Genomic DNA, 15571 nt, shown 5'->3' on the forward strand with positions numbered 1-15571 from the left:
TGATTTTCACTGTACAATGTGTTCACTCTGAGCCTGGTATTCTTTTTAGTGTTCTGTCTGACGACAGGTCCATATGAACAGGATCCTTCCATCCTTTTCTCGGACTGGGACCTGTTCATATACGTTCTTGGCAGATGATCCAGAAGTGGTTTGCCATTGCCTTCTTCTGTGTGTGAATGGAGTAATTGTTGGGATGCCACGGAGAAACCGGGGAAGCCCCCGGAGGAAAATCCCGTGTTGCCTAGACCACGGCCTTGCCCAACACAAGTTATAAATTCGGGCACCGCCGGGAATCGAACCCGAGACCCCAGGATTACAAGGCCAGCGTTCCAACCGCTAGACCACCTCATCTTTTTATTATTTAGTGTTCTGTCTGACGACAGGTCCATATGAACAGGATCCTTCCATCCTTTTCTCGGACTGGGACCTGTTCATATACGTTCTTGGCAGATGATCCAGAAGTGGTTTGCCATTGCCTTCTTCTGTGTGTGAATGGAGTAATTGTTGGGATGCCACGGAGAAACCGGGGAAGCCCCCGGAGGAAAACTCCGTGTTACCTAGACCACGGCCCTGCCCAACACAAATTATAAATTCGGGCACAGCCGGGAATCGAACCCGAGACCCCAGGAATACAAGGCCAGCGTTCTGACCGCTAGACCACCTCATCTTATTATTATTTAGTGTTCTGTCTGACGACAGGTCCATATGAACAGGATCCTTCCATCCTTTTCTCGGACTGGGACCTGTTCATATACGTTCTTGGCAGATGATCCAGAACTGGTTTGCCATTGCCTTCTTCTGTGTGTGAATGGAGTAATTGTTGGGATGCCACGAAGGAAAACTCCGTGTTACCTAGACCACGGCCCTGCCCAACACAAGTTATAAATTCGGGCACCGCCGGGAATCGAACCCGAGACCCCAGGATTACAAGGCCAGCGTTCTAACCGCTAGGGGGTACGGTGGGGGAGAGGGGGGAGAGGTAAACGAAGGGATAGAGCTGAGACCAGAAGATATTTTAGTATGACGTAACAATACAAACAAATGTTTCCCCCGCAACGCTTGGGCCATTGTTGTGATGTTTCCATAGATATGTGAGTTTGAACTAAATATGAAAGTAAACATGGCTGTGTTCAAGCCATATTTTCAGTGCGTTCTGCGTTGTCTTATGACGGCGGAGTCTGACAGTTGTAAATCTCAGACCGTAAGGAGACACACAAGTTGGTGGGGAACATTCTTCTGGAAAAGGGTAAGTAGCTAGCTTGCTTCGTGCAACATTTTCTCGTGGCGTTCCTGATTTTACGAATTGATAAACACTATCTTACATAACTTCCATTTTTAAGGGTACCCGGAATGTGCTATCCCTAAAATGCTAACATTTTTGATTTTTCTTGATAATTTATCAGGGTCCATTAAAATTTATACACTTATTACTTATTTAAAATGGAGAGTTTTAGAAAATGTCAGTTTTAAAATGTATAGAACACATTTATATAATACATATCCGAAAGTTAAAAATCTTTAGAGGTTAGGAAAACTGAAAAATGTAAATTCCAGTATAACAAACGGGTTTCGAGGTCTGAAATTGTATTTATGCACCCCTGGTCCACACGAGAGGCCACCAATTCATCTCATCTACCCAGACGACAGACGGGAGACATGTAGGCATAAGCCACGGTACAGTTATTACTCTGATATCCCGAAAAAATTATAAATTTATAGAAACTTTATTTTTAATATTTAATAGTAATACTTTTCTAATTTAATTTAAATATGCAGTATTTGTATATTACAACACACAGAAGGCATATAAAAATGAATTTAAACCAAATGTAATTTATTTTGTTAGAAACATTTGGATTCAAGTTTATTTCAAGGAAAACTTGTTTTGAATCAACGTTTAGTGAATTAAAATGTTAAAAAAAGACAAAGATCATTTCTAGTGATAAGCAAGGGCCAATTAAGAAACAAAAGAATACTGTTCGGGCTAAAATCGTGGCCGATAAAACCAAAGTAAATTTTTTTCAACTAAATTCTACATTATCCTTTCCAGCAAACAAACGTTACTGGTATTAATGCAATGGACGATTTTTAATACAACATTTTGTCTTAAAACTTTTATTTCAAAGAATTAAGAATATCAGTAAGAAGGTTAGGACTGTTTAGTTGTATTATTTAATTATAAAGTGCAGCCGCTTTGATGAAAATAAACATTCTTAACCCCACCTACTTTGAAATAATACGTATTCTTCGCTTCAATCGTACTAGGACACATATTTCTTTAAGCAACCACTGTTTAAGCCATGACAAACAATGGCTAGAAATGTGACCACGTTATCTACACTGAGTAGGTAATATGACCAAAAACATATCTTTCAGAAAATAATTATTTTCTGGTGCTTATGATGAAAGACTAAAAGATAATAATTATGTTTCAATATAGCTAATGTGCTCTTTACTGAAAGGCACAAAAGCTGACGGGAGATCGTGAGAAAGTGAGAGCGATATACTTTGTAACGTTGAAGAACTTTTGCTCTAAGTTTAAGGTTTACATGCGTCATGTTTGTGTTTTTGATTAAAATATATAATATAATAAAATTCAGGTCAATACACAAAACTATATTTGGATGTTAAAATTTAAAATTTAAATGTTAAAATTTAAAATTTTAAATTTGCGCCATTCATCACTATAAGGATGTTACAATTGAGCGCTTTCATTCATTTCACAACATGTTTCGATGTAATACATCATCTTCAGGTGTTGCTTTTAAAACTATTTTATATTATAATGCATGCCTTTCAATATATTCATTATTGTAACATGTGTTCCGCTGATCCTCCCGTTTTACGCATCTTATGTTTGTTTTGATTATTCTGTAAATAAATGTGATAAAATTTGGGAGTTATTCATTTTATATGCAAATAAGTTTTGGAATATGAACTATATTGTAAATTTTAACATCCAAATATAGTTTTGTGTATTGACCTGAATTTTATTATATTATATATTTTGCTCTAAGATCGGTGAAACAAGGATATAGATTACTAAGCTCATACAAAAGTACGGAAGTGTTCTCGATATAAATACCTCAATCATCGTAATCGCTAGATTCGGATTCTTTTGTAATCTAAACCCTTGAATTTTTTTTATAAAAGACCCAATAGTCTCTGTGTCTAGATTTCTCATTGGAAATCCCGTCTCGTGTTTTCCGTGTTTGTGATTCTGCTGGTGTTTGCACAAGGTTTCGTCTTTCATCGAAACTGAAACGATGTCTGCACTGGAGTAACGGATTCGGGAGACAAGTGTAATAATCTGTTTTAACTCGATGTGGCCTTGGATTCTGAGCGAAACGTTTAACTAACTCTGTCGAATGAATCCCGTCACTGCTGGAACCAGCAATGACGAAACAAAGCGTGCGTCATTGCTTAGTCTGCCATCTGCCAACATATTGGTTAGGTTTGCTTCTGGTTTACACAGTTTTCGTCCCAGTAATAAACGCTAGGCTCGTATTTTGTATCATTACGTCTAATTGCGTGCGTTTTTCAAGGGGAGATTTTGTCTCCTTAACATTTATTTTCACGGTAAGATTTCAGGTCTTCACGGGGGGAGTATGAAGATGTTTCCTGGGATGTTGCGCCGTGTAGTCTGGTAATTATTGTAACCGACGTTTCATAGGTGCGTACTGCTTCACGCCTTGTTAATGGAGGTTGTAAATAATTCTGAAACGTCCGTAAAGTACCAGAATAAGAATAGTATTTAAGAAAACAATGTTATTCAATTGTTGGGACGGTTCCAAGTCCGTTTTATGCGTTCTTTGCCCGAAATGCTTAGCGAGAACCCGTTTGTGATGGTTACTCGTGTCTGTCAACGCCAGTCCAATCTATTCAGCTCGAGAACGAAAGAAATGATTTTGATGAAATTTGATGTGGAGGTTACGTTATTCTTCACTGTCTCAAAAATTGTACTTCTGGATGCCCTGGGAGTGGTGATAACAAAATGACGGATGAGGAAAGTCGTGAGGTAGACACTGAGGTGCTGCGATCTAGTAACCAAAGTGGGAACGATCGAACAAGGCGGATTTGATATCTCTAAATGGACGTTGCAAAGAAATCACGAGCATATTATATCTGTTCCAAAACTTCATATTAGCACTTATTTTTCTCCCGTTTGTATGAACAATGGACTCTTTCCTGCAGAGTTCATAACTTTAAAATTTACATCAGAAATGTTATTAAGATAACTCCATACTGAAAGTATAATCAGTGCATTTGACTGATTTTGATTTTAAAGTTGAATACCGCCCAGGAAAATCTGTTAAGTTTGTGGATTTCTTAAGCAGGCATATTGCTGCAACTAAGGCGAAATGCTGAATTTGTTCGGTAAAAGCAGCACGCAGCAAGAATTTTGTGAAATTTTATGTAGAAATAACTTTGACAACGGTGAACAGTACCTTGACAATAAAGGCCTTCTTTATTGGCGAGGTCAACTGCTCGATCAGGTGATTCTATCTCGAATTGGTAACTGACGTCATAAAATTGCTTCTCTTCGAGTCTGGTTCAGAACAAAAGAACTGCTGTTATTGCACGTCTGGTGGCCATGTACGAAGCAAATGTAACTGGATCAGCAAATTGAATCCTGCGCTAGTGAGTTTAGAGTTAAACTGAGATAACGTGAAGTGGCTATGAACAATTTCAATTGTCTCGTACAGATTACATTGGTTCTTACCCAAGGTCAAAATCTCGATACTGATATTTGTTGACATTTGTCGATGATTTTACTAAATACGTAGAAGGTATTCCTGTACCTGATTACCTGATAAGACATTTGCAAAACTAACATAACAAAGATAAGAACTAAGCATGGAACGCTCCAAGCTGTACAAGGTCACAGGGAAAGTCAATTTCTTTTAGAGTTATTTCGTAAAACCAGCAACATTTTGAAATTTTGCACTTTTTATCACTACTTGTATATTGTGAAGGATTCCGGCAAAGAACTTTGCGTGAAAGTCTGCAATTTTATATCGACGGCACAGTTTAAGGAAAGTTTAAACAAAACATTTAGAAATGCGAATAATTTTACTTGAAAAGAAATTTTGCAACCCCATGCAAAGAATAAGCTACTTTACGATGAAAAAATCTGTGATCATTTATAAAGGCAATTTCATATTTATTTTCCCAACAGTTCGACAAGAAGGTGTTACCCACACATTTAGAAGACAATGGTCTTCAGGGCACTGAGTCTTTAAATGTATTTATGTACGACAAAGTTCGATGGTTCGTTTGGTATACAAACTAGCGACCACAGAGACAGATTTAAAAATGGTGTTTAGCCCATCCTTGATGAACTAACTTCCTCACTAGAGTCATACCTCTGCTCGTGTCGGTTCATTTGTCTAGCGATATGGTACTGTAGAGGTCGCGCGAGTAGTGGTGCCACCTAGATGCGCGATGTATAAGCCGAGAGAGGGGAGTTCAGTAGTAGTGGGGGGTCGCACAGCCTTAACTGCGGTGACGCACCGATCTACACACAGCTAGAGCTACGAACCAACTGAAGCTGACACCCCTCTAGCGCGTGCTTCGGACGGGTCCATCTCACACGACCAAAATCAGCCCCTGGCGCGACCTATAACAGTTACACTGTACTGCTGTGTTCCTTCCATTGGTTATGACGATACGTTAGAAAAAAATCAGGGTACTTCAAAATTGGAGTTCAGATCATGGAAAAAACTATGTTCTTGTTGGACCCAAACGAAATTTTCGCTCTTTTTTATCAACTGCATCAAATTTTCTGCTCGTTTTAAAGAATATGGCACCAGCTTGTTACAAAATCCTTTGATGCCTAAAAATTGATTTCACATACAGTTTTTGGGACTGGGTATTTGAAAAGAGATTATACGAATTCGTAATGCCCTGAGGATACAATAAACCGTTTTTTCCTTGTCTTACTCTTTAGTCACCCCTTGCAAGACTCCACTAAAATAGTCAAGTATCGTAAAGAAACGGCTACCATTTGTCATTTACACAGGTAAGGATAAACTTAAAAATTTGTTAGTGCATTTAAACCTCTGAAATTGTTGTCCGTTCTCCATTTTTGGATTCCACCTATACTTCTTTATGGGACCAATGTCGCTGGACATGACCATGGGATGTTGGTCTCCCGTATAATACTTAAATTAAAAATAATATTGTATTTATTCTATCATGAATTCTCTTAAAGCACAGAGTACCCTATGTCGATGTTTTACTATTGACGCTGCATCTTCAGGATCTGTAACTACCGTTGTACTACCAAATTCACTGTGACCTTCATAAGACACGGGAGTATTTCAGCAATTCGAGCTCCATCACTGACCTCTCCCTCTCTCTAACTTACAAGACATAACTTTTCACGCATCTTCCGTCATTTTGTGCCTTAAAATTTCTTCACACCTTGCTTCTCCTTGCGGCCAATTAAAGTTTCTGATACCTGACGTGTCTGTCCTATCAACATGGGCCTTGGTATTTCAATGAATCATTGACTCAATACGTCAGTATTCACCAGGACATACTATTAAATGGCTTTGTTATACGAGGTGCGATCGGAAAGTTTCAAGACTGTGTCAATAGCGGGCGAACCGAATGTAGTACGAGCTTCTGCCGCTAGGGGGTGCGGCCTACATTCATAGTGAATCAGTGTGCCAGCCGGCATCATCGAATTAGCATTTGTTTCTTAGTTACGGGCGTTTTGGTAGTGCATTACACCGACCCTCCTGCGATTTCGGAATGGCGTGTGCATCAAATTTTACCAAAAAATCGCCAAAACGGCTACGGAAACCTATGAAATGCTAAAGCAAGCATTTGGGGAGTCCGCAATGGGTCGTGCACAAAGTTTTGTGTGGCATTCACGTTTTAAAAACGGCCGAACCTCTGTCGATGATGACGAGCGTTCTGGACGACCATCTTCGAGCACAACGCCCGAAAATGTTACGAAGATTCGGCAGGCCATTCACGAAGATCGACGTCGTACCATCAACGACTTGTGCGACATTGTTGGGATAGGCTATGGGACCTGTCAGCTGATTCTAAAGGAAGAACTCCACATGCGACGCATCATGACAACGCGCCAGCGCACACCGCCCTCAAAGTTCGGCAGTTTTTGGCCTCAAACACCTTGGCCGTCATCCCGCACCCTCCTTATTCGCCGTGTGACTTCTTCCTCTTCCCAAAGATGAAAATTCAGCTAAAGGGAAGGAGATTTGAGACGATAGAAGAGATTCAGGCAGAATCGCAGATGGTGCTTGACAGGCTGACAAAGAAAGATTTCCAGGGATGCTTCCAGGCTTGGCAGCGGCGCTGGGATCGTTGTGTTCACTCCCAGGGGAACTACTTCGAGGGTGATGGATGAATTTAATACCTGAGATAAGTGTACGGGTTTTTATAGGCCCAGTCTGTAAACTTTTCGATCGCACCTCGTAATCACTAAAGTATCATAATTAGCGTCCTTGGCAGTTCAGAAATCAGCTGACACCACCACACGTGTGCCGGTGGACATATCTTCCTATTGATCTAGGTTACATGTCACCCGACTAGGTTTAAACACGTGCAACGTAGAGACTTTGTGTTCGTGGGTATATTGGGTCGAATGAGGATGGCCATAGGGCCAGTTAACTTTCCTTTTGTGCATTAGTTAGGCGATATGACCGCCTCCGTGATATCGCTAGGTATATGGTATCGATACTATCATCTGTGAAGTGTTTATAGAGACAATTTTAGAGACGTCCCTCAGATGTGTGTGCGAGGCCATATATTTACCTTCCAGCAGGAAAGTTTGAATGTTGCCTCTGAAAACTGTCCGTTTGCTGACGTTCGAAAGTGACAAACTGCAAATTTCTAATGGTCCATCCAGAAAGTAACACAAATATCTTTGATCAATTTCCGAAAATACTGTAAGCATGAATTGTGGCGTAAATAACACTTCTGGAATTTTAATTACTCTACTAAGATTATAGATAAGATAATCTTTTTATATCCAGCCTGCTGTGTAAGAGAAATCTTGTTGGAATAGGAAAAAGCTTTGATAGCTGCGACAAAGCGGTAGCGAAAGACACTAATCTATGACAGTACTCTTGTTTGTCACCAGGGGCGCAAATGTCTCACAATGACAGATTATGTCCACCATATCTGCTGGAATGAATGGATTCAATATTTTCTTTTTATTAAACACAACTGTCCGATTTAAGTTTGAGTGATAGGAGATAGGTCTGATGATTGATCAAACACGCCTAAACATGTAATATAAATACGCTAAAATATTTTATTTGTGTATTTAAATTCTGTTGTGTTTCGACCACCAAGTAACACAACGTTATGTCACAAATAATAAAAATGCATATCTGCTGTCCCCACAATATAAAACATACCTTTCCGTGTTCGTACTTTTAACCTTGGCATTTTGAATGATAATACCTGCGGTGAATATCGTGTACAGCTCGAATTCCGTAGCTTGCGCGGCTAATTCCCCGTTCCACTTTCATTGTCTTCCTTATCGTACCTTTTCTTTCGACCTCTACCTTAATCACACCCCACCCCTTTCCGTATGGCTTTCCTTCCGCGAATTGTAGTTCCCTCAGTTCGATTCGAACTGGCCACTGTTCGACGCGCACGGGGAATTGCTGATCAACTGCCATGAAGGATGAACTTCTTCAAAATAGAATTTTGGTGCATTTATTCTTTTGTTGGCTACCAAAATTCTGTTCCGTCGTTCGGAACGGAGGAGGTTTAAACTGACGCATTTCTGAAGGTAAAGATATCGTTTTTTCTGTAATTCCGTTTGTGTGGATCAGAATACGTCAAGATGGCAAGACTGCGGAATACACTTTTTTTTTATTTAAACGAGAAACAGCGTTTGATAGATATGAATTATTTTAAAGTAAGGGAAAGGTTTCATTTATCTACTGGCTACAAATGTTGGGTACAGAAATAAACAATAAATGTATTCACTTTTTGTAGCCGCGCCACGGTGGTCTAGCGGTTAGAACGCTGGCCTTGTAATCCTGGGGTCTCGGGTTCGATTCCCGGCGGTGCCCGAATTTATAACTTGTGTTGGGCAAGGCCGTGGTCTAGGCAACACGGAGTTTTCCTCTGGGGCCGTCCCCGGTTTCTCCGTGGCATCCCAACAATTACTCCATTCACACACAGAAGAAGGCAATGGCAAACCACTTCTGGATCATCTGCCAAGAACGTATATGAACAGGTCCCAGTCCGAGATAAGGATGGAAGGATCCTGTTCATATGGACCTGTCGTCAGACAGAACACTAAATAAATAAATAAATATAAGTGACAATCGAGAGACAAAACAGTTTGAATTAAGGCCGGGTCGATTTTAAGGGGCCCTTCAACTGCAAGAATTGAGTATTACTTATGGTTTAGTCGTTTCTGTCTTAAAGGGATTCGTGTGTAGTAGTTGGGGTTGAGTTTTAAATGGAACATTCTGTATTTATGTAATCCATGGCACTACATACGCACGGATTACGTTCATATTGCATTTCTATTGGTAATATTTATTCTGATTTAAAAGTGTAGATCGAGTGAAATACCATTAGCATACAGCACAGGGCCATGTCATGTAAGTCAGCGCCATTTTGTGGTTACAGTTTCTGAAATAATCACCATTGCTGGATTTTGCTTCTACATTTTTGGTGGGACAATCCCAATTTGAAAGAGTATACTCGGGGCAGAATGGGGTACCCAGAGAAGATGATCAAATGACAAGTAACTATAATTTGGCGATGTCTACTCGCAGGCTATTTATTCGTCTTGATTGAAATCGGCCCTTAACTCATGTGCAGGTGTTGATGGACACGATGATGAAGAGGTGTGCATGTGTGCCGTCTGTGTTAGGCCTAATTAGATTTCAAATGTTTAAAGTTTCGACATTTTACATTGTATACTAAATCATTTTTATATCCTACGTCGTAATTATTAGATAATCTGTGTCTTCTTGCAACTTTTCAAACATATATCAACCATACTCCGTCTTGCCCCGGACACGGGGCAAAATGGGGCAAGTTACATTCTTGTAAAGAAATTAATATTTGAAAAAAAACTGTAAATCTTAGAACTAAACTAATAACTCATTATAAATCTCATATAGACAATAAATCCACACAAGATTCTTCCATGTCTTTGTTATTGTCCCTTCCACATGCCTCCAAAGATTAAGTTCCCCTTTCTGCCCTGGGCTCCCCAATATTGTTTCATGTTCATCTTTGGTCTCTTATAAATTATCATCAGGCATCTCATCTCAGCGAGTTGTCTGAGATGACTCAAAATCTTCATCGGATTTGATGTTTGGCTTGTAAATTCCTGAAGCTGAGACTGTTAGCATCTAGAGGATTCTATTCCATGTTCGCTAGCAGTTACTTCAGGTGTTCAACTTTGTCTTCTAAGATTATTTTGGAGATAAAACACGGAATATGGAACGATCGAACCTGAAAGGGTCTCATTCAAAGTACTTCAATATCATACGATGTTCGTGTTTAACCAAGTCACTTACTGTCAATGCAGAAGGTATTTGGAAGATAACGTAATCTGAAGAAAAGAGCTAAAACGTCAATCAGAATAACGGTCTCAAATTGAGACCTTCGAAATAAGACCAGAAGTGCTAACCAGTTGACCCTGACTATCAGTTAGGCGTAAATATGAACAGTGTGTCATAATTATCGTAAGACTAACAAATGGACGCTGCTAATTACACAGCACTTTCAAAAAATTTGAATTCTCGGCCCACGTCTGCGTTATTTAATTGTATGTGGAACACTGTCCCTAGAACAGCACTGGACCATTTATGTTTCCCTCTTAATTTTGTTATATGTGAAAGTGTGAAACATTTAATCATACATGGGAGGTTTTAGGTTCTTAGGGCGGTGTGTAAAAATATGTCTGTCTTCTGGGTGTTTGCGCTATTTATTATGGTGTAAGTTTAACGACGTTTCACGGGTGTTTGCTACCTCCATCACCAAGCTACAAGGCAGAAATTACCTCTGAAACGTCGGTAAACTTCGACCAGACTACACGAAGCAATAACCCGGAAGACTGCCATCTTCTTCCAATCATTCAGTTACCTCAAATAAAAAATATAGGGATATTCAAAAAGATTTATAATGCATGTAAAAAAACTTTGAGGGTTTTGCTACACAATAAAACAAGATTCGTATTCCTACCTCAATTGTACTACGTGTAGTGATTTTTTAAAACCCCAACAATCTTTTTGAATAGCCCTGTATAAGAGACCACATCGTATTCTGCGTTTGAAATAATTGTAACTGGACGCATATCACTGAGGCTAAGAAAATTAGGCCTACTTAACGGTACAGCTACCCTTGGTTAGGTGCCAGGTGCCAACTTGTAAGTTGTAATCATCTTCCCACTATTCTATCACAGTCCTTTGAACATTTTTTCCCCCAGAAAGTGACTTTGGAAACAAGTAACTTAAGCTGCTCCTTTGCTTAATAATTAAGTACACTATATTTAAGACGTAACGTATTTGTAAGTGTAAAAATAGATCACTTCACGTATTCTTAACAACTTTGTAGACCACAAACAACGTAATCTGTCATCAGTGTCCTACAGAACTGTGTACATATAAATTAAAATCATTAAAACGACATTAAGTTTTAAGAGCCAACAAAATGGAGCTCAAGGCTAAGATCACGTTACTTCGTACACATTGTACGTGCTTGAATAGGGTGCTCGTAACTTTTAGAGCTTACACAGGTGAACTTCAAGGACAAACATATATATTACCTTTTGCACGTTTATAAATTACTGGTATTTATGGAATTCGAAAAAGAATTGTGGAGTTTCATATGTGTAAAATTATTGTAATTATAACAGAATTCTACTATACAAATATTTTGATTTTTTCTGTGTCCTGTTGGCCATTTTCAAAATATCTTTACACAGCACCACGTTAGGAGCGTACTAGAAATAAAAATAAAATCTTGTAAACATGGGTCCTTGAACGTTTTGTTATGGAGTTACAGCCTTTTTGTTTTGGAAGGAAAAACATAAAATTAAAGTGTAAACACGTCTACAGTAAAGTATTTACAAATAACTAATTTCAACGTTGCTGATAACTTTTTTAACAACAAAAACAAAATAAATACTTGAAATATCTGCCTCTCTCATGACGTATCATCGCACGCTCTAAAAATTTCCAGTAGTCTAAGGAATTAACTCACATCCATCTTTGACTCTTTGTTGTAATTTTATTAACTGCCATTGCATACGCAATAACTTTGTGGTGGCCTGACAAATAACAAGCTCAAAACGTGTATTCCGTAACTGAATACACAAAATATCTTCATGCATTCTTTGCAACGTGTATTTAAAAGTATTAAATCCACCTTGTTAGATAGTACCAACTTCGGCTACCAGATCGCAGCACCTCTGTGTCTACCTCACGACTTGAAAAAATTAGTTTAGCTCATGAACTTTTGGTTGCCTCCGTATTCAGAGTAAATATATAACTCTGCTTTGGTTGGAAAATTAAAATATAAATTTGTTTCCCAAACGTTGATACCGACTTAGAAAAAATTATTTCCAAAATCCACATTTTTACTGTCGTAAAAATCTCAAATTAATTTTTGTTTGTATCGATATGAATTTCGAATTAATTAAAAATTAAACAAAATACGTGGTCCGTTTTATAACGAAAGTGTACAGAACATAAAATATACGGCCTTCAACATTTATTTTAAACATATTTAGCCAACATTCAACAGAATATAAGGAAATTAGGCCTGATTGCGTCTGTGCTCTGTGATATCTGAAGTTAACAATGAGAGGTTTGCAAAAATATATTTTATCAATAGAGTATATGATCCACAAATACACTATACATTTTAAAGCTTAGAAGGTTAGAACGCTGGCCTTGTAATCCTGGGGTCTCGGGTTCAATTCCCGGCGGTGCCCGAATTTATAACTTGTGTTGGGCAAGGCCGTGGTCTAGGCAACACGGAGTTTTCCTCTGGGGGCTTCCCCGGTTTCTCCGTGGCATCCCAACAATTACTCCATTCACACACAGAAGAAGGCAATGGCAAACCACTTCTGGATCATCTGCCAAGAACGTATATGAACAGGTCCCAGTCCGAGAAAAGGATGGAAGGATCCTGTTCATATGGACCTGTCGTCAGACAGAACACTAAATAAATAAAAAATTTGACGTCCACAAGGTTGACTGTAGCTGAGAAATGACTCGTTCACCATAATTTAGAGACTGGGATAAGTTATCTAGCTAGATCTTCAAAGCCTCTTACACAGATTTTACGTTAATTAGGCCCTACAATTCCTAGAAGTTTGTCAGAAGGGATTATATTTATCGTCATCATGCGGTTGCAAATTCCGTGACGCTGTGAAATGAACCCTAAATATTAATCTCATGTCAGACAACTTTTGATGCCAGGTAGACTGGAAGCCGCCTACGAGAAAGGCATTGCCCTGCTACGGAAGGGGCAATCACACTTGAGATATGCGACAACATTCATTCCACTAGCTTAACGACTTGTCATTAAAGTTCTCTTATCTCTAATGTCAACTCTCTAAGGCAAGATGTCCATCACGACTCATACCAGACAGAAACTGGACAACACTAGTCCTCAGTTTATAAATTAGTTTTCTGAACTTAATTAACGGAAATTTTATTGAAATTCCATCGAAAAATTTCCCTGCAAATAAAACCACACATCAGCAGACAAAAGAGTCAAATGATGATCTAATTTATCGTCATAAAATAACTAAGAGAAATCAGCTGTTTTTTGTCCAGTGTCAATGATTTCCATGCTGTGTTCCAACACAGACCTTATTTTGTCTATTTTTTTCTGATTCGGACACGGCTTTTTGATAGGTTCCTTATCTATAAGTGGCCCAGCAGACCTGTTAAATTTATTAAAAGGTTTATGGATGCCAGGAAATTTAGTGGAAGAATTTTTCATATACGTCTCGTGCAGAAAAACACACTGTTGAATAGTATATTTAGCCATATCCACAAATGCATCAGTAAATATAACTTAAAACCATTTTAGACATTCTTGAATTGTGTGAAATATTTAGCATCGGATGTAGCAACTCTTGGCGATGAGTCAACTACTGCAGATAGCCGGGAAGTGAAAATTTCGATTATCTTTATTAGTATAAGCATTGTATTTCAGCATTAGCTAAACGTATCGAATTTTTCAATATCCTTATCACTTATTTCCGTCATAATTAGGCTGAATCGTGATATTCTAACAGTTTATCTAAATAACTCTGTAGGACAACGTAAAAAAAGACCTAAATTTCGTCTAAATCTCTCTTCACGTCGATAGTGTTATTCAAACGTACCTGTGCACACAAAAGAACATATATTTCTTATGGTGAATCTTAATGCTAAAGGATACCAAAAATTTGTGATCAATTATCCGGCTTCGTTTTTATCATTTTAATCTCATGATCATTAAATCCTGACCACAAGCGGCTGGTTTTGGATTTGGCGTTCAGTGGTAAAAGGAATCACGTCTCATCGCTAGGAACCGAATATCTTTGCATGAACTGAAGTTATTTCGAGTGGATGCTGAGGCACATTTCCTTCAAGACTCCTGTAGCATTTACGTAATTTTCTCCTTGATGTGTTGCGTGTATTCTCCTCTGAAATCAAACACGAGTTCCGCCCAAATCACCAAGGTCATCTGTGTACACAGGTATTTTTGAATCGATTTCCACTTTCAAAACATCTTATTCCTGCAGATACACAGTAACTTTTGAATCGCCCTGTAAAAGTAAATGTATTTCTCCGCTTCACAAAAACAAATGACGTGAAGTGAGAGGAATACTACAGGTATTGGGGGTCGACACCAGATTCGTATCTCCCACAGAGTGCCTCTCAGAACCGGTTCAACGGACAAGGCGTAGGGATCGGTCAGAAGCTAGACAAAACCTGTAACTCGCTCAACATTTCTGTCAGTAAACAGCTGATACATCGAGACTGCAGGTGAGTGACTATGCATTCTCACGATTCACTGTTTCTAAACACAAGGTTGTCGTCTGAGATAAAATATAAGCCGTCAATATTCCATTTGTGACCAACGATATTTGCTTCTTGGCATGGAGAAGTGATTAACACTTCACTTACCATACTTTACACGAAGTTTCGTATAAACCGAAGCAAATATTTATAATATTCGCCACAAGGGAAGTGGTTAATAGCACTGAGTACTCAATTAATCCTAGATATATACTCAGTTACAATGTTGCTTTAAAACGCTGTGTCAAATACTGCGTTATGCTGAGATTCTTGATGATGGAGGCAGTAAACATCTCCGAAACGTTAACCAATTTCTACCAGACTACACGACGCAATATTCTACAAGACATTCATGTCCAAACTGGTTACCGTAAGAACCTTAAATATAATTTACTTAAGTGAAAAAAAGCTTATGAAATTTCACGTCACTTTCTAAATATTTTAACTGGAATCGACAGTGTCTTTGTTTTTATTATATTTTGAGCAGAACACGAGGGATTGTCAACTTTCACGACTTTGGGCGACATTAAAGG

At 38.7% G+C, this 15571-nt stretch overlaps 2 protein-coding genes across 5 annotated transcripts in view; one reads left to right on the plus strand and one right to left on the minus strand.

Annotated features, from left to right (window-relative positions):
- Positions 1-15571, minus strand: part of NimA (Nimrod A) — a 126181-nt gene that overhangs the window by 55532 nt on the left and 55078 nt on the right. The window lies entirely within an intron of this gene.
- LOC110840990 (angiotensin-converting enzyme-like) overlaps positions 1106-15571 on the plus strand; it is a 31780-nt gene continuing 17314 nt past the window's right edge. The window contains exon 1 of one of the 3 annotated variants that reach the window (XM_087354958.1): positions 1106-1246. In XM_087354958.1, the coding sequence (XP_087211084.1) occupies positions 1109-1246 (138 nt within the window). In that variant the 5' untranslated portion in view covers positions 1106-1108. Of the gene's footprint in view, positions 1247-14849; positions 15006-15571 lie in introns of those variants that run through there. The other 2 variants (XM_087354918.1, XM_087355013.1) reach the window with 2 other exon arrangements.

This window comes from Zootermopsis nevadensis, unplaced genomic scaffold, assembly GCF_977971745.1.
Source record: "Zootermopsis nevadensis isolate Lab colony 2312 unplaced genomic scaffold, Znev_1.0 Znev_ptg000001l, whole genome shotgun sequence".
Lineage (NCBI taxonomy): Eukaryota > Metazoa > Arthropoda > Insecta > Blattodea > Termopsidae > Zootermopsis > Zootermopsis nevadensis.